The sequence below is a fragment of the Uranotaenia lowii genome, chromosome 2 (assembly GCF_029784155.1).
Source record: "Uranotaenia lowii strain MFRU-FL chromosome 2, ASM2978415v1, whole genome shotgun sequence".
Taxonomy (NCBI): domain Eukaryota; kingdom Metazoa; phylum Arthropoda; class Insecta; order Diptera; family Culicidae; genus Uranotaenia; species Uranotaenia lowii.
The window spans coordinates 262,611,715-262,634,554 of NC_073692.1; the positions used below are offsets into that span (position 1 = coordinate 262,611,715).

General features: G+C 35.4%; 1 protein-coding gene across 7 annotated transcripts in view; it reads right to left on the reverse strand.

Annotated features, from left to right (window-relative positions):
- Window positions 1–1,101: 1,101 nt before the first annotated feature.
- The window catches only part of LOC129748448 (somatomedin-B and thrombospondin type-1 domain-containing protein), a 252,698-nt gene continuing 230,959 nt past the window's right edge, over window positions 1,102–22,840 (reverse strand). For all 7 annotated transcript variants that reach the window (XM_055743074.1, XM_055743079.1, XM_055743077.1 and 4 more), the window contains 2 exons: window positions 13,235–13,355; window positions 1,102–3,876 (listed from right to left, as the gene is read on the reverse strand). In XM_055743074.1, coding sequence (XP_055599049.1) covers window positions 3,504–3,876; window positions 13,235–13,355 — 494 coding nt within the window. In that variant the 3' untranslated portion in view covers window positions 1,102–3,503. The remainder of the gene's footprint in view (window positions 3,877–13,234; window positions 13,356–22,840) is intronic.

A 22,840-nucleotide genomic window follows, 5' to 3' on the forward strand; every position in this document is an offset into this window, starting at 1 on the left:
GTGATTAATAAACTATAGGGCTCTGGACAGTTCATCATTGAACTGAACACCTAATTTAATGTAATAATGTAATAAAAATGTAATGATGAATTGGTACAAATAAAGACATATTTAAAAAAAAAAAAAAAAAAAATCCCATCATCGTAAATGTGTATGAATCGAATCCTTTAATGTAACGTACAACATGCCGCGAATGCGACATAAAGTACCAAAGTATTTCGGACATCGTTATAACATCATATATGATGTTGTCGAAGTCGTAAATCAGAAAATAACGAAATCATGTACGTATATCGCCTCCACTTTTGGTAGGTATATGCTTTTTTCTAACTTCATATACGATGATTATTGTCGACATAGACGTACGTATATCTTTTGATATACCTACCAAATTGTTGGCTGGGTGAACTTCATAATGATATATATTTTTAAAGCAGTAGTAAACTCTCGATTTTTAATAAGGCAAAGTTTTCCAAAATTTATGTTCTGGGTTTCATTGATCCCTAGAGTCCAAAAAGATATAATTTTCTTGATTATGGAACGAGTTCATTGGTTTTCATGAAATAACTAATATCTGTCTAATAACTTATGATTATCCAGTTATTATTTGCTAAAACAGACTATAATTACTGCATTTATCTTAAAACTAGAAAATTGCGCCTTAAAATATGCAATGAATACAGGGTAGTAGACAGACTTTTAGAATTCTCTTTGTCTGATACTTACAAACTGTGAAATGAGAAGAAATATGGCGATAAATAGTCAACACACTTTTTATCTTCGGATTTTACTAGATTTTTGCCCAGGATCAGGACACCCTGAATTAAAGATCAATTCTCCTGTAACTTAAAAAATAACACATTTTTTTTAGTCTCTCGAAAATGCTTCTAGTTTATCTACGAGCTTGTGTATCGTTTTAACTTTTTGAGAATATAATCTTGAAATTACAAGCTGTCAGAAAATGCAAAAGCCGGCGAAATGCAAAATTTTCCCGAAAAGGTATGATGAAAAATAAGAAAAGGGGATCAAGTATCCCCATTCTCCCCTATATGAAACAATTTGTGTTGTCATCATTGAATAAAACCGAGACAAATTTGCAAATTCAGTATTTATTTATCAGATTTATTTAACATTATTTTACAGGTTGTTTTGTAACCGAAATACGAAATTATAACTACTGATGCATTCATTTATGATTTAATTATTAATATTGTGTTTCCCTTCTTAAATATTTAAGTATATACTTGTTTCTCTTCTCCCATTGACGATTGAATGTTTCGTATTATGTGTGATCACGCACAACTGTGTACGCTGAATTTATTTTCCTGTGCAAATCTTTTTGCCTTACACATATATTACTGGAATTGCAATTGCACATTGACTGTTGAAGAACAACCTTTCGTTCAAAACTGTTTTGATGGAAGATGGAAGAAAGATTCATCGGAAAATGATAGTTCTATTATGATTGGATACTTTTCCTTGTTCTTGATATGGCACTTATCGTAAGTTGGTTGAACATCAGAAATAATCATCGTCGATTGGAAACATTAACGTTAACATATTATAATTTCCTACGCTTACAGTTTATTAAAAGAATCCGATTTTATTTTGTATATATGTAAGTAAGTAGCTGTTAGTCGAACGTTAACGAAAATAATTCTTCTTTCTGCTGTTTCGTTCATTTTTTTTTTAAATTTTGTGAGTATATCTGCGGGGGTTGTGTGCTTTACATCCAGGGGTGATGAGTTGCTGTGTGGTAAGAAATTGCACGTTGGTGCAGAGAACCTAACTGATTAAGCTTTCATCACGTTCTATTCAAAGTTTTTGTCGAGATTATCTTTTTCATCTGACATCATCGCTATTTCGCTACTTATTTCTAGTTGTGGGTGTGTGGAAGAGTGTGTCTTAAAATACAAAAATCTCGCGTAAAGTTTCAATTTATCATCTTACCATACGCTACAATATGAACGTGTCTGCATTCTATGTAAAGAAGGGGGAGGGATGAAAACAAAAAAGGACGAAAAATAAAAAATATCAGCGACTAGTGACAGTTACTGCCACTGCCACCTGCCTTCGAAAGTAACTAATTCTTCTCTAAAGTTTTCTGGTTTTTCCATTTTCTGGCTGTTTTCCGCTGCTTGCGAGTGAGTTGACTTTTCGGTTTTAAATTTTCCCATTTTCCCACCCCACTGTCGTTGCATTCGCAGACGTTTGCTTTTCAACTCGAAGTTTATTTTCATTTTTTTATCATTCATACCAGGGACCTGATTATTTCTGTCATCGGAATTCTTCTCCCTAGTTTTCCCCTATTTCTCTATTTTTCCTCTGATTGTGGGAGGTTTTCTTTTCCTATTTGAATCCTCTCGCACCTCCGGAAAGCTTTGTGTATTCATATTGTCTTCCATGATACATACATTTATGGTGTCACAATCACGTGGCACCCGAGCAAATCTGCTGCATATTTTGCTTCAATGTGACATTGGGGTAAGATATTCCACACCAAATGGTGACTATTTTGCAATGAAAAGTTATTCGAACTGAGATGCAAATTCCCTTTTACCGGAACCATCGAGCACAATTTAAAGTTCAACGACAAGCTACACATTTCTATTCCGCTGACGCTGGAAGAGAGTTGAACGGTGAAACATTTCTCAAATTGGAATCCGAGTTGTTTCAAGTTCTGTTTTCAACATGCCGTTTTCATTAATCTTTAATCAGTACTACGGTTTTTGAATCATTTTGTCATTCAAAACTTCTTTTTCTGTAGTTTATTTTAACGATGTTTAGCGTGATGATAGATTTTTTTGCAAGGCGAGAAAGCGCCTGAAGTTATACTAACAATACAACGTACCCCATAGAGAATAGGCAATATTTAAAAGGTATTCACGTTTAGGAATTTGAATTCTGAACCGTTTTTCGGAATTGCGAAACAACATTTTATGATCTGAATTTTCCTGTAATTAATTGTACATATTTCAGAGCGAATTCAGTTTTACAAAACTGAACCCGAAAACTCGAACTTCGTTAATCACTCATCTTTTAATATCCTTAGACTATCTCAATTTTAAACTTTTTGGTAACGTGAATACCAAATTATTTAGATTTAGAAAGTGGTCGTTCATTTTGTTTCTTTTTATTAAAATTTAAAAAAAATAATTGAAATTCGCATGAACTCGCAGCTCCTAATAAAAAAAGCTCTCTACTGCGCTTTAAATTCATGATTGTTCACTTATACTTCAATTTGTAATTTGTGTTTCGAAAGTGTTTAGTTGTTGGATTGTATTTTTTTATCATCCCAATCCAAGGTTAACATTTGTTATTTATTAGCATGGTTCTGGTAAAACAAACAGCTGCTAATAATATATGGCCATTGTTTGGTGTGGAATATCTTTGCGTCCGTAATTTAGGATGGTTTCCGAAACACGGTTCCGAAATGCTGTTGTTTTACGCCTTTCCTGCCGCGAGTTCCGCCGACCCGACCCGAACGATTTGGGTTGTAAAAATTAAACAAAAATAAACTGTGCCTCGATGGAGGAACACTTTTTCAGCTGCTTCGTCGACAGGCGCATCCACTTGCCCCGACAGGAGGGCAGAGCTAGACTGGTGAACCGGGTGCTCCGCCCCGAGAGACCCTCCCCGCGGCATCGGAATTTCGGTTTCCGCTGTTGCTGTTGCTGTTCTTCGTCCTCGTCCTGAATAGAGTTGTTGGAAATTTCGGCGAAATCCACCACACCACCAGCGGCGGCCGTCTTGTCCTCTTGCAGGGCTTCCAGATCGCACCGGACCACTACCCGGTCTCCTTCGGCCAGGGCAGAGTAGGTTTTGTCCCGATGGCACGCCTTGGTAGCTTTAATTACTTCAAACTCTATGCAGTACCTGCGGTAAATCGAGGGAGAAAAGAACGAAGAGAAGTCTGGTTGAGAATTTAACAATTGTTAGAGGACCGTGTAGAAAAAAAGGGATCCCGGAAATAGTTTCGGAGAAAACGGGTCAGAGTGAGTTAATTAAGACAGTTTGGCTGGCCTTGGTTTGAAGCAGAAGGAAGCGTTTGGTCTTGGTACCTAGTTGATTTTTGTGGAAAATGTATAGGATGAGGAAACTGTAGCAAATAGTTCAGCTCGGCTATGTTTTCGTTGCATACCACATATGATGCGCATTTGGATCTAAAAAGTTCTTTTTAAAGTTTGGTTGTTGTAGGTTGTTACAAAATTTCATCGATTCATGAGAAATTACAACTGAGCAAAAACACTATAGATACGTGTGAGAAAAATTCGAAGCAAATAGAATCTCTGTTGCGGTCATACCTCTTTAAAATTGAATTTTACGAAAGGTTATTTTTCGTTCTAGCCTACCTGTTACAATACAGGGTTTATCTATTCGTTAACTTCATCTATGGGCTTTCAATGTAGCTCGTTTGGCAAAGCATTACATACCAATGCATGAAAAACAAAAAAAAAAAAACAAATAAAAAAATATTTCATATTCGTCTTTTTTGCCTCAACGCTATCTGTTTTCTATCCCCCTCACTCCTTCTTTCTCCAGTTGATGTTTTTTTTGTGGAATGTAATCTTTGCAAAATCATCCGGAATAGAACTCTTGACTAAGCGTAACTTACAATACATCAGCGCCCTTGCTATAAAAATGGATTTCTGTCTGTCTGTCTGTTCCCTATAGACTCGGAAACTACTGAACCAATTTACATGAAACTTGGCAGGTGAGGATATTGGAGGCCGGGGAAGGTTCCTATTATAATTTCAGACCCCTGCCCCAAACAGGAAGCTGGGGAGGGGGTCTCCCAAGCAAAAAACTAATGTTTGTATAACTGGATAACCTATCAAGCAAATGGCACTAAACTTGACATGGGAGGGTATTTAGATACGAAAAATATTTCTATGGTAATTTGAGACCCCTTCCTCTTTCCAGTAGAAAGAGGGAGGGGTCCTCGTTCATAATTTTTTATGTAACTGAAAAACTAATAAGGCAATCGGAACCAAATTTGGCATTGGAGGGTATTTGGGAACGAGACATGTTTCTATGATAAATTGAAACCCCACCTTTTTTCAACAAAAAGATATAAAGGGGGAAAGGGGGGCTTCCATACAATTGTTATGCATAACTCGAGAAGTAATTGAGGAAATGAAACCAAATTTTGCATCAAAAAGTACTTGAGTACGAAAAATACTTCTATGAATATTAAGTTATCACCTCTCCATTCAATGGGGAGATCGGAAGAGGGGATGGTATTTCTTGTCAAGTTTATACATAACTCCAATGTTCGGAAAATCGCTCAAGAAAAGCAATCAGGATTCATTTCAAGCTGGAAAACGTGTACCTCCGAGTGCTTGTGATACGCACATGGTGATGGTTTCCGTTGCATATTTGTCGAACATCAACACTAACTAAATACATAAAAATATACCATGCCCCATCGGGAGCTACCGTTGCTATTCGTCACGTGGCTTTTCAAAGGTGATCGACATACTTGATGATACATTTTGAACGTTGCTACCACAATCATTCACGAACGTCTATCCACGCATCATTATGTATAATGTTCGTTATTGATAGACGATCATGAATGCATTAGAAGGAAAAACTGAAGAAATACCAGGATAATATGTATAAAAAAAGTCATAGCACATGCTGGACAGTTCATTGCGGTTACCTGGTAATGATTTGTCCTTCTATGCAAAGCGAAAATTAAAATATCAACTGATAGCCTCCACAGATCGCTCAAAACTGATACATATCAGTTGTGATCCTAGAAGGTAGAAAATCATCAAGGAAGGCTATCATCATCGAGACGTTCATAGTTGACAGTCTGCGTCCTTCTTTACCGCGTCATGTTTTGCAAGAGTGTTTCAAATACAGGAGCGTCGTTGTCAAGCATGATTGTTTTTATGGTTTGAATGGAGAAGAAAAAATTGACTGCTTCGATTCTTCAGCTCAGAATGCAGTAAAGCATGGCTCAGTGAAAATGATTGATTTTCGAAACATTGCATAACCCAAGAATTTACTACGCAAATAAAACAAAATTTGGCATGGGATGGTATTTCAATACAAGAAATATTTCGATGTGAAACAACACACACCATCCTCCTTCCAGTGAGTAGATACATAGGAGAAGTGGAGTGGGCCCAATACAACAGTTCTCAATTTATGCTAACGAAGCCAACAAATGGAAACAAATATGGCATGGAAAGATATTAGGTTACGAGATATGTTTCTACGATTCTTATGGATATAGACTCCTACGCTTTACAGTGTAGAGAAGGAAGAATGAAGGGGACACCATATACATTTTGTTGTAAAGCTTAAAAACTTATCAACCAATGGAACTATTATTGTTATATTTTGGGATTTTTGGGTAGGAAAAAATGGTTATGATTATTAAAGATCACGACCTCCATTCGAATGCCAACAAAACAATAAAAATTTGAATAATTTCTGAAAATATCATTTGTTTTTGAAAGTGTAGCAAAGCAAACCGCGTCAGCTAGTCTAATATAATTCTACCAGTTATCCTTGATGGTAAAGTTTTTAAAATGATTATATTCATCCAAGCAAAAAGAGAGAAAAGAAACATTCGTATGATGTGATAATTCATTATATATTTTTATTTATATTATCCAATTTTTCTGACATAAATACAACAAAGTTTCTTTCCGGATCTTTTGTAATAATGTAGCACTAATTCTCACTCAGTTCTTCATTTTTTAAGTTTCAATTTACACAATAAACACTAGGCCATTATTGGTTTCCTTCGGGCGCAGATCAGGATGTTTACTATGCCCCATCATGTTTCAAGGAGGTAATCATTGGGAGATTGTTTTGCATCATGCGTTTGTTAACTTCAAAATTACATCTACCAAACATTAATTTTTACGATTTCAGCTAGGGGACCATTCAAATATTACGTAATGCGTTTAGGGTGGGAGAGGGTATATTAGTTTGTTACGGTTTGTGAATTTTTGATAGAAAATCTGATAAAAATGTGTTACGTAGGGGGGTGGGGAGGGAGGGGGGTGGGGAGGGAGGGGGGTGGGGAGGGAGGGGGGTGGGGGGTGAGGTGAAAATTGCCGAAAATTGCGTTACGTAATATTGGAACGGCCTCTAGTAGAATTTTTTGTATTATTTTTTTTACCCCTTAATGTATGCAGCTGTACGCTTTTTCGTAAAAAAAACATTTTTGACAGATAAAAAATGTAAAATCAAATCGAAGAAAACCAAAATTTACTGAAATTGGTGCTTTATGAGTTATGAAATCACAAATATATTGAAAACTTTAAAATTTCGAACGTTTTCATTTGATTTTTCATTAAAAAGTAAGTTTGTTGCAACTTACCATTTTTTGTGGGATGAAAATCGCATGTTTCTGTAAATTTTAAAATTACTGGCGAAACCAATAATTATTCTGACTACGTTAAATTGATATCCTATCAGTGGTATACTCTCGAGCAGACAAGGGAAATGCAGTGGTTATCATGAATAAACAGGATTATGATACCAAAGTCCGTGACATGATAGCAATAGGCCCATACGAAGAATGCGCATTCAAGAACGGGAAACCAAATGATCCTCTCAATATGCTGTTCGAGGGAGCCAACATTGTCAGGAAAAGAGTTGCCAATCTTATTGGAGATTCAAAACTAAAAAGGAAGTTCCTCGTTCCGCACGCTAAGGTTGCATCTTTGTATTGTTTGCCAAAAATCCACAAAAACCCCATTAGCCATACGACCCATTTGCTCCAATATTTGTACATCCACAGAAAAAATGGCAGCTTGGTTGGTAGAGGAAATGAAGAAGTACCCGGTGAATCACGGAAAAAGTGTAAAAAACTCGATTGAGCTAGTGGAACAGCTAAAAGGATTCAAAATGCGTCGAGGCGAAATTCTGGTTTCATTTGACGTCTCCGCACTTTTCCCTAGCGTCCCCACTTCCGATGCTCTCGACAGCCTACGAAAACATTTAGAACGCCGCCGAGTACCCCCCCAATCAGATCGAAGCATACATCGCCGTCGCTGAAGTTTGCATGAAACAAAACTATTTCATGTTTCGGGGTAAGTTTTATAAACAGACCTTTGGCCTCAGTATGGGTAGCAAACTCTCCCCCTATCTGGCCGAAGTATTCATGGAAGATATTGAAACGGATCTGGAGAAGAAAGAAAAACTCTTCCCTCATGTTTGGTGGCGCTACGTAGATGATATCTTTGCTTCCGTAAAAGAACGCTATCTCTCACAGACACTCGAGCTCTTCAATAATCAGCATAGCTCGATCAAGTTTACGGTTGAAAAAGAAGTTGAGGGAAAACTCCCTTTTCCTTGATTTGCTTATTCAAAGAAAAGAGGATAATACCTTGAAATTTTGAATTTACCGTAAAGCAAACTCAACTGATAGATACATCACGGTCTGCCGCCGCCCGTGGCGTAGAGGATAGCCTTCAAGTCTTCTAAGTCAGGGGGTATGAGATCGAATCCCGGTCACGGCATACATAGTACACTTTCGGTGAGTTGGTGGTTTTAGCATTTGTAAGATGCTAGCCATCATATCCTCCATGTTTCATTGAGATCCGGTATGTGTTCGTTTAAAAAAAAATAAATATACGAAGCCGGGAATGTGAACGGATATGACTATGATTTTGTTCGTAAAATTCTTCTCAAACATGCCCGGAAAAAGCATAGAAGTGATACAACTACATTCAGACCGGAAAAAGATGAATCTTACAGAGTTAGTCTACCATTCCATCCGAAACTAACTAATGGTATAAGTAAGATTCTTCTACAACATGGATTAAAAACTGCGTACAAAAGTGGGAATACTTTGAAGGATCGGCTAGTTTCACTCAAAGATAGGATTCCAGAAGAGGAAAGATCTGGAATTTACGAAATTCCATGTAAGAGTTGTCCATCGCTTTACATCGGCCAAACCCGCCGTAAATTTAAAGTGCGGCTCAAAGAGCATAAGAATGTCGTTGAAAACAAAAGGATAAATGAATCGAGCGTGGCCGTCCACACAACAGAATTTGACAATTCTATTGACTGGGAAAAGGTCAAATTTAAAAAAATGCATTCGCAAACCTGGACACCTTAACGCTTGGGAGTCTATGTTCATCAGCACGGCCGAGAAACCGTTGATGAACGAAGATGACCCGCCGATTATATCTCCACTTTTCAACCTGATCAACCAAAAGTTCGCATGATGCGGCACCCTTTCGACGAATACATCAGCAGAGTAGGAAATTGGTTACGTTAATCGTCTTCAAGTAATCAGTAGGACATCGTCCTGTAGATGGGCAACATCTAGCCCGAAACCGGTCGACAAAAAAGGTAATTTTAAAGCTTTTTCCGTTAAGTAAGAACGTTAAGTGTCGTGTCCTGTAATACGTCGTGTATTTTGTGTCTAGTTAAAGTTCTCACGTAAGCACATATCATTTAAAATGAGTGGGAAAAACTTGGTTTGTTCTTTTTTAAATTTCAAATGTAGGTAAGTAAAAATGTTATTTCATAATCTTGAAATATCTATCTTTTCAAAGGCTCGCAAACAAACACCCTTCCTGATGAAATCAAAGCGTTTAGAAGCAGCAGGTTGATTTATGTGACAGGTCAACTTATGTAGTTTTTGTGGTATTTTGAGATAAATTTTTGATATTTAAAAAATAGGGACGTTTTCCAAGAGTAAACCAGTCTAGGACAAAAGGCTAGAAACCCTAACAAATGGCAAAATTTTGAGAAAAAAAACTAAAGGGGAATAGTGTGAGGGCCTAGGGAATTAAAATTATGAAAAAAATATTTATTTTTTGGTAGTTAAAATTGTATAAGTAATGTTAAAAAAATTGGCTCCTGAATGTATGCAGCATCATAGTCCATCTTTCGATTTTAATTGTTGTATGGCCTTAACACACGAACTGCCTTAGTTTATCAATTAATAGCATTTGTAAATATCATGAAGGTGTTATGTATCCTTTATGCTCTAGAAAACTCCTTAAAACCGTCGAAATAGAGACTGATCAATGTTACTCCAAAGCATCAAATTCTAAACACAGACGAAATCGATTTTTAAATCAAATTTAAAGTAGTGCAATAAATTTCTGCAACCATGTTTTACGTTCATAGGAGTCCAGTACTGGTTTTAAAAATATGAAACATGCCACATTCTCCTTAACAGAAAAAAGTTATCAATCTTACCCCGTTTTACGGTACATGAAAAGCAATTTCAGTATGTTTGTTTGTCCGATATAGGCTCAGCCGTCTTCAGACCTAGAGATCTGAAATTTGGCATAGATGCTCATTAGGACCAGGAATGATGAAAAATGTTGTTAGGTTTTTGGAAGACCCCTTTTGAAAGGGGTCGTTCGTACACCGTATGAAACATCTTAAGAATTTACAGTAAACTGTTGCAAAAGTTACTAAAACAACTCTGGAATTTGTATAGTGACTGCGGGTATTTCCGTGCACCTAAGCGAATTTTGTTTTTCAAGGCTGTGTAAAAAATTCAAATGAATGATTCAAAAGGTCTCAAACCCACCATTAGTTAGGATTTTTTATGTACTTTAAGGAAAAAATATCGTAGTTGATGAAATACACGAAAAAAGTTTGGAAAAATGCATCTGAAAAATGTGTTTCGTGCACTCTCTCTAGCATGTTTTTAATTCCGTGCACTTTTGCACCTAATTCCGTGCACTCTGAACTTTGTTATTTATCTACAGTTTGTGTTGATTAAATAAATGCGATGATTTTCAAGCTATAGTAAGTCGACATAAGGATTCAAAACATTATTTTACGCAAGGAGGTGAGTCATTTACATGGTCCCTCCCTTTCATTAACATAAAAAATCTGTTCTTTAAGGTGAAGCAAAAATTGCCGATAATATGAGCACGTTGTTTTGTACCGCCTCTCAGTATTCTGAGCTGGTAGATTTACTTAAATAAGGGATCATTCAAAAATGATTTAAGGGGTCATTCACAAATTATGTAAGCATGGAGGGTGGTTTTCAGTTTTCTTACAGTTCATACAAATTGGTTTGGAATATAAATATAAATATAATATGCTTTGGGGCTCCTAATTCCGCTCACGGGAAAACTAGAAATAAATAAACCAGCGAAGGAAAAATTGAGGTAACAATTATCAATAATACTTAAAGCAACGTATATTTACCTCCAGGAAAACGATTTTCCACGAAAAACTCTTTGTTTCACACAAAAATCGTTAAATTATTGCGGACTCAACTTTGCATTAACGCTTTGCAACACCAGAAAGTGACGTTTCAACCGAAGAGTGCTGGTGTTTTTATTTTTTCTGGGGCTGTGTAAACCATAAAATGCTGTAGGTATTTGACAGCATTGTGCGTTTGTTTTTGTATTTTTTCGTAATTAAGCTGTTTGTTTACATTTTGTTTCATACGACTTAATGGAAGCTCATGCAAGAAATTTTGTTACTATAAGGTATTTCCCGACTTGTCAACAAAACAGCTGATTTCTCATGTTTATAATTTTCGGCATCTGGTGGTAGGGTAAAAATAGCAACAACACTACGCATGTTCAATGGTGCGATAGTAACGAAACCAAATTGGCAGTGCAATATTAATGGTTATGCAAAATTCTTGATTTTTTAAACTAGCCTAAATTAAAAAATTGTAGGCATGACATACTTTGAAGGTAATGTTGATGTTATGTGATGTTAATTTAAATAAATTATATGTTTTGAAGAAATAATTTAACAGTGCTAATCTCCCAAGTTCAAAATGGCGACCAGTAGATGTTAACATTTTTCAAAACAAAAACAAAATGCTACCCTACCACGATCTGTCTCAGGAAATACTCTATACATCGGATAGTAACGCTAACGAATATTTGCTCATGAGTGTTTTGAGGGACGAGGAATTGAATCCAGGAATCGAATTGACGAACAGGGGTCGGCAAAAGGGGTCATCCATATCGACTGTTTAGTGTTTTTGCGATATTGACGTTATTATACATCGGAATGTGATGAAAATGTTCACATGAGTATTTTGAGGGACGAGCAATCGATTTCAGGTATAAAACTGAGGAACAGGGGACGGCCAAAAGGATCGTTCATATCAACTGTTAAATATTTTGCGATAGAGACGTTACTACAGATTGCACGTCATTACACATTGGATTGAGATGGAAATTTCCACATTGGAGTTTTGAGGGACGTTCTATTGCTTGGTTCAAATTTTAGGTTATGGATTGGAAAAAGGGGTTGTCTTTATTGACTCTTCACTTTTTTTTTTCAAGTTATTGACGTTATAAAACATAAGATTTGAATAAAAAACTTCGCAAAAGGGAGTATTGAGGGATGGAAAATTGCTTTCAATTATCGAATTTCGGGCCATGGGACGGTGAAAGAGTTCGTCCACATTTTAAAGTTCAGTGTTGTATGCAATAATTTTGTAGGAGTCAGTCAATTGATACTTGGTATCCAATTTTTGTGTGAAGGTCAAGCAAAGGAGTCGAGTATATAAACAAATTATGTTTCTGTTATAATGTCGTGATTTTTCAACCGGTCGAGAATACAACACTTTCACACGTATTTCATTAAAAAGCCAATCTACCTCTTAATTTGAATTTCATGTTGAAGGACAAAAAACAGTTGCGACTTTAAACATTGTTGAATGTTTTCGATATTCTAAACTCATCTTTACGTTTTAATGATTGAAAGCTTAACGAAGTTTGTGCGGGAACAGCTAGGATGATTCGCCGTTCGTTGCCCCCTCACCCATTGTTGCACGGAATAGCTTAAATTGTCAATTTTTAGCTGTTTTTCCTCTTTTTCCCAAAACTGAATCATGTTAATTGGAATGTTTGGTGATGAAATGAGGCTTTTAACGATATTTTCTGCTGTAAAATATGCATCTAACGACAGTTTTAATTTTCTTGTATTTTTCGCGCGATTTTTGTGCTAATTGTTGAACAAAACCTTAATAAACCTTTTTTTGGATCATTCTACGCGAAAATAATGTTTAACTTATGATTTGCTTTGGTTTTATGCCGAACTTAGTGAACCCTGGAAATAATAAATATAACAGAAAAGGTAGACAAAATTGAGAAGAAACCTTTTTGGTTTTTAAAATGTCTTTAGTCAAAACATTGTTAAGATTTCATAAAGAAATTCAAAATGAATTGCGCCGTGCTAAAAATGATTAAAAACATTCAACTTTTGGAAAGCTCATTTTCGCATTAAAGTATAAATTTGCCGTCAATTGGATACTCACTCGTTGCCTCGGTTGTGTTTGAAAGCGTTTTTGTAGCGCAACCGCAGATTTCGCCGGATGTCACTGGTGTCGTTCTCATGGCGGCTCTTGGATAGATCGGCCGGAAGCAGCAGAGCGGTTTCTAGAATGGTGACGTTCATAGAAAAAGGTAAAGAAAAAGAAAGGGGAGAGAAAAAAAACGATATCATACAGTGAAGCCTTTTTAGTGCTCCCACACCTTGTGGAATTAAATTATAGATGCTCTTGATTGCGCACCGGGCGATGATATCACTATTAAGTCATAAAAGCTGTGTCTGGGAAGCAGGATAGGAGGCATCATCCGGTCGTTTGAATTCTTTAACATATAAAAATCAACGAGCCTAATCAGCACTCAATGTAGGTATAGTATGTAGCTTTTTTGTCTGGTAGTTAAAGGGAACCCCAGACTCGAGTCGAGTACCAGAAGACGACGACCACAGAGAATAAGCTAAAGGACTAAATCCGATCCGACCAGCCCACCTTCGGCCGGACTCTCGCTGACCAGATCCATGTTCTTGGATCCATAAAAATGCCGACACGTTGTTCGTCCAGCAGCAGCAGTGGCTACATCATTGTCATGCAGGACATAGAGTACAGAAAAAAAGAAATCATTAAACCGGATAAAAAAGGGACGCCCAACTGGGAGGGGACATTTGCAGTAAATTTCTGATGCTCGGGACAGGGATGTCAGGTTTTCAATTTAGTGAATGCAAGGTTTCATTGTTCTTGAATGGATTGTTTGAATAAAATTTCAGGAAGATACTTTTTGAATCGCTTTTTATTGAAACTCTAATGCACACAATTTATATGTCCAACTCTACAGCCATGACGTAAGATTCTTGGGTTAAATACTTTTACTTTTCTTAAAATAACAATCATCTTGAGTTCAAAATGTCCTCTGAAAAATCAACCTTGTTATGCTATGTTAATGGATCTTTCTCAGGGGTAGTTGATAGGTTGAATGAATATTAAAATAAATATTGAACAAGCCGGCTTAAAATGCATAATCCTTTCTCGGTGAATGAGGAGGCAAACTCGAAAAAAACATGCCACTGAAATACCACGAGATGCTGAACTGGTATTTCTATGGAACCGGAAAAGAAGAACGCTGATGATTCATAAACTTGATTGTTGTTAGGAGGGAAAAATGTGCATACCTAGCGCTCCAGATTATGCCAGAGTAAATTGAATGACGACGCGCGGTTGGTTCTGGAAAAACGGCTTGAAAAGGATGAGTGATATGCCGGGACCAAGTTTTTCTATCCTCGGTCCCATCAAGAGTCTCCCTCTTGACGTTAGTTTTTTTTTTACTTTTACCTCAACTATCTCTTTTTCTTACGTTTAAATTTTGCTGCGTGCCGTAATCATCGTTCCAACAACTATCACTCGTTAATTTTTACAACTCATATACGGATGTAGAAATTTCTCCGGTAGAAGATTTACAAAGAAATATTCAACGTTTCTCCCCACAACCACACATAGAATAATTTCCTTCTTAGCTCGAGGCGTTATTTGCATTTCATCCGTGGTAGTTTTTTCTTTCTCTAGAGTGGGTAGTTGAATACGTAATAGTTTAAATAAATATACACTGCACTTGTACGTGACGTTGAGCCAGAAGGTGAATTTTGACGAACGATTGCGAGCTTTCTTATGGCTCTGATCCGGGGAAAGAAAGGACAATGTGCAGCAGTAGGTTTCGTTTGTTTCGTCGTTGCAAAAGGTATGTTTGCATAAACTCAGGAGTTTGATTCTGTAGAGATCATGCAAGGGAGAATCTACTCGTGTGAAGTCTCAACATATCTAAATGAAAGTGTGGAATTGTGGGATGCATTCTATTGGTTTCAAAGCAAATTTACATCAAATGGCAATTTTTGAATTGAAAAAAAAATCAAAATTACCGTAAACTGGGGTATTATGCAACAATTTTCAACTTCAATGGCTTCTAAAAACTTAATGTCCACAGATAATCATACCGATTGTACATCAAAAGTTTTATGGTTGATGGGACATCAAATTGACGTAGTCAGAAAAATTATTGGTTTCAACAGTTATTTTTAATTTTACACCAACATGCGATTCTTATCCTAAGGCTATGATCATTTAGAAACCGGACAGCTACAAACATGTGTATTTTAAAAAACTAAAGCATGGATAATCCAAAATCTGGACGCATTAAAAAGGGTCTATCTCGGAGCAATGGTAACGAAATAAAAATGTTTTGTACTCAAAATGTAGGGTTTTATTGCACTTTAGGAAAAATAATAACAAAATTGTTTCGATGTTGTTTTGATGAAAATTCGAACTTTTCGTCGAGTACCACTCATCTAGTTTGGACACCCTATTCGCTGACCTCAGCAGCCATTTTGCTCCACAATTTCTTCATCTATGTTGCATCCCGAGTCGTCCTACCATTCTTCTCCATCTTCTGCTCGACAATTGCCCAATATTTTTCGATAAGGCGTAATTGAGGGCAGTTGGGTGTGTTGATGTTCTTTTCGATAAAATCCACCCGTTGGCCCGATACCACTGTAGTACCTCTTTGCTGTAATAGCAGCTTGCCAAATCTGGCGAAAACTTTAGGGGAGAGTGGGGATACTTGATCCCCATTTCTTATTTTCACCATATCTTTTTGGAAAAATTTAGCAACTCGCCGTCTTTGACATTTTCTGACAGCTTGTAACTTCAAGTTTCTATGCTCCAAAAATTAGAACGATACTTGAACCCGTTGATGAGCTAGAAGCATTTTCGTGGGAGTAAAAAAATTGCGATTTTTCTGAAGTTAGGGGAGACTTGATCCCCTATTAAAGGAGACTTGATCTTTTATTCAGGAAGTTCTAATCCTTGCATAAAAATCAAACAAAACCCCAAGATAGAATGTTGATTGACTATTTTGGTCATGTTTGTTCTCATTTCACAATTTATAGCAGACATATGAAGAAAATTCTATAACTTTGTCTCAACGCTAAAAACATTGCATACTTCAAGGCGCTATTTTTTATAATTAAGAGAAAATTAATTATTTTTGCTCTTTTCTTCAGACAATTGTTTGATAAATATTAGTTTTTGAAATAAATATTAGTAATTTCGTAATCAGCAATCATAACGATAAATTCAGAAGAAGAATATGCCGTTTGGAAGGGGGATCAATTGTACCCAACTCTAGGGGATCAATTGTACCCATAATCAATATTTTAGAAAACTTTTTCTGAAAAAAGTTGAGAGTTTTCCATTGCTTTGAAAGTATGGTATTATGAAATTCATATTACGCTCGAACGATTGATATATTGGAACAAATATTTTGGTTGGTATTTTTTCATGTAAGGAACATTTTAAAGTGATGAAAAAAGATCTTCAAGTCACATTTCGAGAAATTTTTCAAACAAAGTTCAATTACTCAAACAATTATATTGTTAAAATTTTTTGAGCTTTAAGCATTGTTGTTTTGCTCCATTTGGCACATTTTTCTAGAATATTTGATCTTTGTAAGACATTCCAGTTTCGAGATATAGCTAAGGAATCAAGTATCCCCAGGGATCAAGTATCCTCATTCTCCCCTACTGATCCTTTTTAACACTAGAAGGACCGGCAAATTGAATATACCTATTCGGACCGTGACCAGTCAAAATGACTGGTAAAGGGGAAATTTTTTCTATCATAATATTTTAAACTTTTTTCTTTTGAAATTGTTTTGTTATTTATTCGATATCATTTTTGTTATAAAATGGAAATATTTTTTCACCATGGGTGCACGGAATCACCTCATTTTGGCATAGTTGACGAATGCGTGTATGTCATAAAATGAATATTTCAAATAATAACCAAAAAATTAAAACACATTATCAATCTTATTATAAAATCATGTTAGACAGCTATGTATATTGACCATGGGTGCACGGTTTCACTCCAATTTTGTTTTAGTAGATATTTTCTAGCATCCATCGCTCTGAAATTTTTCAACACATTGCCTATAAATTATACCTGATATTGTAGGTTTTGAAGCATATTTTTTCTATAAATAGAGCAATTTACCATGGGTGCACGGATTCACCGCTATTCATCCGAAATCTTTTTTTTCTGCATGCTAAAGGTAAAGAATAAAGACTTTTATAGATTCAAATAAAACTTTGTGTTATATACATGGTTTTTCACTATGGGTGCATGGATTCAACGCGTTTTAATCAAATATTGGGCTTTTTGTAAATTTTTAAAAAGCATTTTTATAAATCTTAATTAAACCAAAGTCGAAACCATGTCTTTCATGTTCAGACATAATGATTTAAATAACGATTTTTATTTAAAGTTCCGTTTTTTCATCCCTGGAAAAGAAATATTTCAATTTTATCTTGAAATAATAAATTTATTTATTTTTTAATACAGAACAGGTTTTTGCAATCGTGCATTTATCTGATAAGATCTGATCAACATCCAAGAAATTGGAAAACGCTTACCATGGACCGAGTGAGTTTTAGGGATTATATGCATCAAGTTATGTCGTGCGACGGAAAACAGTGAAAATGAAAATAATGAATCAACATTGTCAAATGTATACGTTGATTTGTTTTTCCTTAAAAGTTTTTAAACTGACAAATATTGCATTTCAAATACCTATCATGTCTAACTCAGAAATATGTTGTGTTCTGAAGCAAGTTGAAAACTATTTCACTCTATATAATTTACAACGGTGCATTTGCAGCCATTCCGTGCACTCATGTTGAAATATCCGCATCCGATGTGGTCTATCAGATAGGCTGGCGCGAGTCTGGTATAGGTATTCCAGGCGTACTGGGTTCAATTCCTTGTATCGGCAAGAAAATTCTTGGGTTCAAACCCCATAATTTGCCGACAGGTAAGATGTGTTTCCTCTTATAATAAGAATGTTCAATCAGTTGCCAGCTGGCCAGGTATATACACGGGTGCCGGAATACCTGTAAGTGAACTTGCTTTGGGAATTTGTCAAACCTAATAATCTAAGAATGCATGTGAACACATATTTAGGCAGAAATTGCGGTGAATCCGTGCACCCATGGTGGATAACCAACATATAAGAATATATCGTGCACCCATGTTGAAATATCATTTTAATTATTCAGTTTCATAGCTGATGTCTTCAAATTTGAATAAATGAGTACTCAATTCATAATAATTTTACTCATTCTAGTTTAGTATAAAACATATTTATCACCTAAAACTACTCGATTACTCGAATGGACATGTATTAAATCTAACATAACTTTTACAAATCTTGATGAAATTTCGCCAAATTTTGACAGAAAGTTCGATTATAGTTGAGCAACAAAACAGACCAAAAAAATTGAGAGTCAAGTGCGTGAAGCGCCACACAGCGGCCAATCCGATAACTTTTTCTTCAAAACTTCACGACTTCGCATCGAAAATAAATAATTTCATAACGAATGACACACTTCTGTCCACCATAAATCAACCAGGACTCATTGTCTTGAATGTAGCTTGCAAATGAAACCAAAAACAAGCGAAAATTTTTTATCTTGTTTGAGTTATAGGGTTGTGAATTTTACCAGTCATTTTGACTGGTCACGGTCCGAGTGTCCATGGCGAAATTTTTCTCGCTTACTAAAAGAGCTAGTGGAATAAAAAATACACAGTTTTGTAGAGATTCAAAATTCATGAAAAGTCGTATTTTTTTGCGAATTTTTAATGCGAAGTATGCAAAAGATATTCAACAAACAAAGTGTCCAACCAGTCATTTTGACTGGTGCGGTCTTTCTAGTGTTAAGATCTAATGTACGGAAGAATACGTTATCTAAGGCACTCCTCCTTGTACACTTTGGAGTCCATGGTCTTGTTTTTCACGAAAACCGGGGTTTTTCGTCCGCAGCTGCAAATACCTTGCCAGATCAAACACTTTCTTGCCAACTTATCGGCAAAAACGAATTTGAACTTGGCGAAGACATAACCCCGACCAGTGGCTTTGTTAAATTTTTGCCCAGAAAGCCGCCCAAAATCAGATTTCACGATTTTTGAACCAGACCACGTCGGGTTTTGGACGTGGGTGTCCAAAATTAATTTTCACCTCGCAGCTTCCATTACGTGTAACTTTATTGGAACAAAACGAGTCGTTATGAAATATTCAGCACTGATAGAGGAAACATTTCCGAACAAAGTACTGTCAAAACATTCCAGATCCGACAACTAAGAGCGCTATGGTATAATAAACAGTGCGTCCAGATTTTGGATGATCCATGCTTTGTTTGTCTGAGCATCGAATGAATATCACTAAATCGAGGCTCTGGAACTTGATTTTTCGTTATCATCATTCTGACTTCTTTCCGACTATTTTTTAAATCAATCGTGCTGCTGGAGTTGCTTTACATCGGAGATTCTAAAGTTATTGGAACTTGAGTGTATTGGACCGATTTACCGATTTCTGTAAGGTTTAAGATTAACGGATCACTTTTGCCGCGGGTGTTCTAGCAGTTCCAGCCGTTGAAAATTTATTTCACTAACATTCGGCAGGAGGGTTTTAACCTGAAAACCGGAATCCGTACTGAATTCACCGGAAATGGATTCAGCGTGTTCAAATCCTTCCTCTTGATCTTACACCTGCTCCGTGCCTACGAAACGGCAAGTTTTGTCATTGCGTTCTTCAGCAAATAATGGAGCTCTAACTGGGACGTACTATTTGGGAAACTAAGAAATGGAATCACACAAAATTTTAAACTTTAATATTTTTCGCCAAAAAATATTTTTTTTCGATTTTTTTGTGGTCGAGGGTCGCGTGAAGAACCTTGATTTTTTTTAATCACGCAAAATTTTAAACTTGATGCCCCTTGACTGCAGTTAATTCTTTGAGTCCTTTGGCGTCGATAGTTTAAAAAAACTAAGTAAATGTTTGTAAGTATGAACCAAGAAACCAAAATATTATCAAAATTAAGTTACAAATATCAATGTTCGAATAAGAGATTGATTTTATAATTACCTACTGTTCGCGGTGGTTTCGTTAAATGCAAATCAATTTAGTTGATTGTTTACGTTTTTTTTCAGTTTCGCCTACTTTGAAAAGGTCAGGTTGAAAAACTCTTAGTTTATTTTACATTCAAGTTTTTAAACAACTACCCAGACATCGTGATGATTCAAAGGTAACGTGATCTGATCACCTATCATCTGGAAGGTTCAGATTCAATTTTCGAGCATGCAGATTTTTCAAGAAAGTATGAAATTCATGAAGTGTCTAGATTATATAGAGTAAAAGAAATGGGCGTACGATTTCAAAGCAAAAAAAATCCATCTTTACTTTGTTTCGCAAAAAGTCTAGGTCTTATGCAAAAGCTGAATAGCCTTCTATTCAGCTATGATTATGAAACTTGTAAATATCGATAAGAACTAAAATTTTAAGTTGTATAGTATGCTATACGTCCTCGAGCAGGGCTGAGTAAGCTTTTAGGAGCCTGTTTTATTGATTGGGTCTCTAAAATTTTTATTGTGATATAAAGTTATCATTTAATGATAACAAAACAATGATGACATAGTTTCTCACATTGTGAGATAGTTTTTTAAAGCTTTTAATTCTCACAGAAAATTTTTTAAATCGAGAATTAGATGTACAACTAACTTTTTACATTTTTCGATGCCGTAAAAAACTTTACCGAGTATGACGGACTGGCTTAATGATATCACCTGCAAACTTTATATTGGTTTTATTATCATTTACCATCACTGTTGGTGTAAACATATTTTTCGGACAATCACCAAATTTTTTTCGTAAAATATTTTTATAGTGCAGTTGCAAGTCTGCACAGCAAAAATTATTTCCTGTAAAATTACGCAAATGTCCTGTAACAAAAAGGAGCAGGACATTTACCGTAATTTTACAGGTCGAAAACATGATTACGTGACATTTAATTTTAAGTGTACAACATTTTTACAGGACATTTCAAGGAAAACAATTGAAAATTACAGGTTTTGTTAATTACAGGTGATTTATTTTAAAGGTTGCAATTTTCAGTGGCACGTAATAGTCAATTTTTTTTTTCTGTGTGGGCTTATATGCATCAAAATGCAAATCAAAGATTCATCTCGTAAATTTCGTTTCCATAAGCTGGAATTTGATTGTTTTGCATCACGCGTTTATTGATTTCAATATTTCATCCATCCAAAAATTAATTTTTATGATTCCGGTAGAAGAGTTTTTTGTAGTATTTTTTACCTCTAAATGTATGCAGCTCTCTTGTTCTGCTTTCAAAACATTTTTGACAGAAAAATGTTAAATTCTATTCGAACAAACCTAAAAATATCTTTAATTCTATATGATTTATGACATGACAAATATATCAAAAACTATAAATTTTCAAATGTTCAAATTTGATTTTTAATTAAAAACATGGTTAGTTGCAAATAACCGTAATCCGGGGTAAAATTGATCACTTTTTTCAATATTTTTCGATAATTTTTTCTGTTAAGGGGAATGTGGCATGTTTCATATTTTTAAAACCAGTACTGGACTGCTTTGAACGTAAAAGAAGTTTGCAGAAATTTATAAGACTACTTTAAATTTGATTTAAAAATCCAATTTCGTCTTAGTTCAGAATTTGATGCTTTGGGGTAATATTGATCCGTCTCTATTTTGACGTTTTTAACGAGTTTTCTTGATAATGAAGGATACAAAAGACCTTCATAATATTTACAAATGCTAATTTATCAATTTTTTTTTTTTTGCTTTTTAACGTTTTCTTTTAAAAACATTTATAATCGAAATAAGAAGAATGATGCTGCATACATTGAGGGGCAAAAATTATCACAGTTGCTAAATAGTTTTAGCTTCAAAATACTAATGACTACCTTCACACGTCCCCCAAAGTCCCATTGTTTCCATTTTCAATTTTTCTTCAAGGTTTACCATTGGATAGGGTTCCTATTCAGTGGAAAATGGAGAATGTCCTTAATTTTAAATATGAAAAATTTATCACTTAATGACTATATAAACCACTTTAAATATAGGCACAAAGAAAAATGTAGTTCTCCCAAATTCAACAACCCGTTTGCTTCTGAATGCTTTTTGGTTTAATCAGGAGAGATGTTTGGTTGTGAGCCTTGGAAAAACAACAAATAGATATTCGAACTCAAACCAAGTGTTGCCCTTTTGATACTCAATTAATAGGCCTTCAAACGTAGAAAACAATTTAAAAAAAACTTAAACTCAAAACTGGGTTATTGATAATGTGGAAAAATTTATAGTTGGTCAAAGCTACCCCGGTGATCAAAGTTTCCCCGTTTTACGGTACCTTTTTTTAAGTAGTTAAATAACTTGTGAAGTCAATAATTTATCTGACTACGTCAATTTGATGTCCCTTCAACCTTAAATCTTTTGATGTACAATCGGTATGATTATCTGTGGACATTAAGTTTTTAGAAGCCATTGAAGTTGAAAAGTGTTGCATGATGCCCCAGTTGACGGTATCGACCATTATATTAAAATAGAAATATAGCTATGGGTCAGTCTTAATATGCTTAAAATTTGAAAAAAAATTGTTGAAGTGATTGAAAAGTGCAACCGAAAAAGTACCCCAAAAGAATAGTTCTCAAGCCTCTAGTTATGCAATTTGGAAAAAAAAT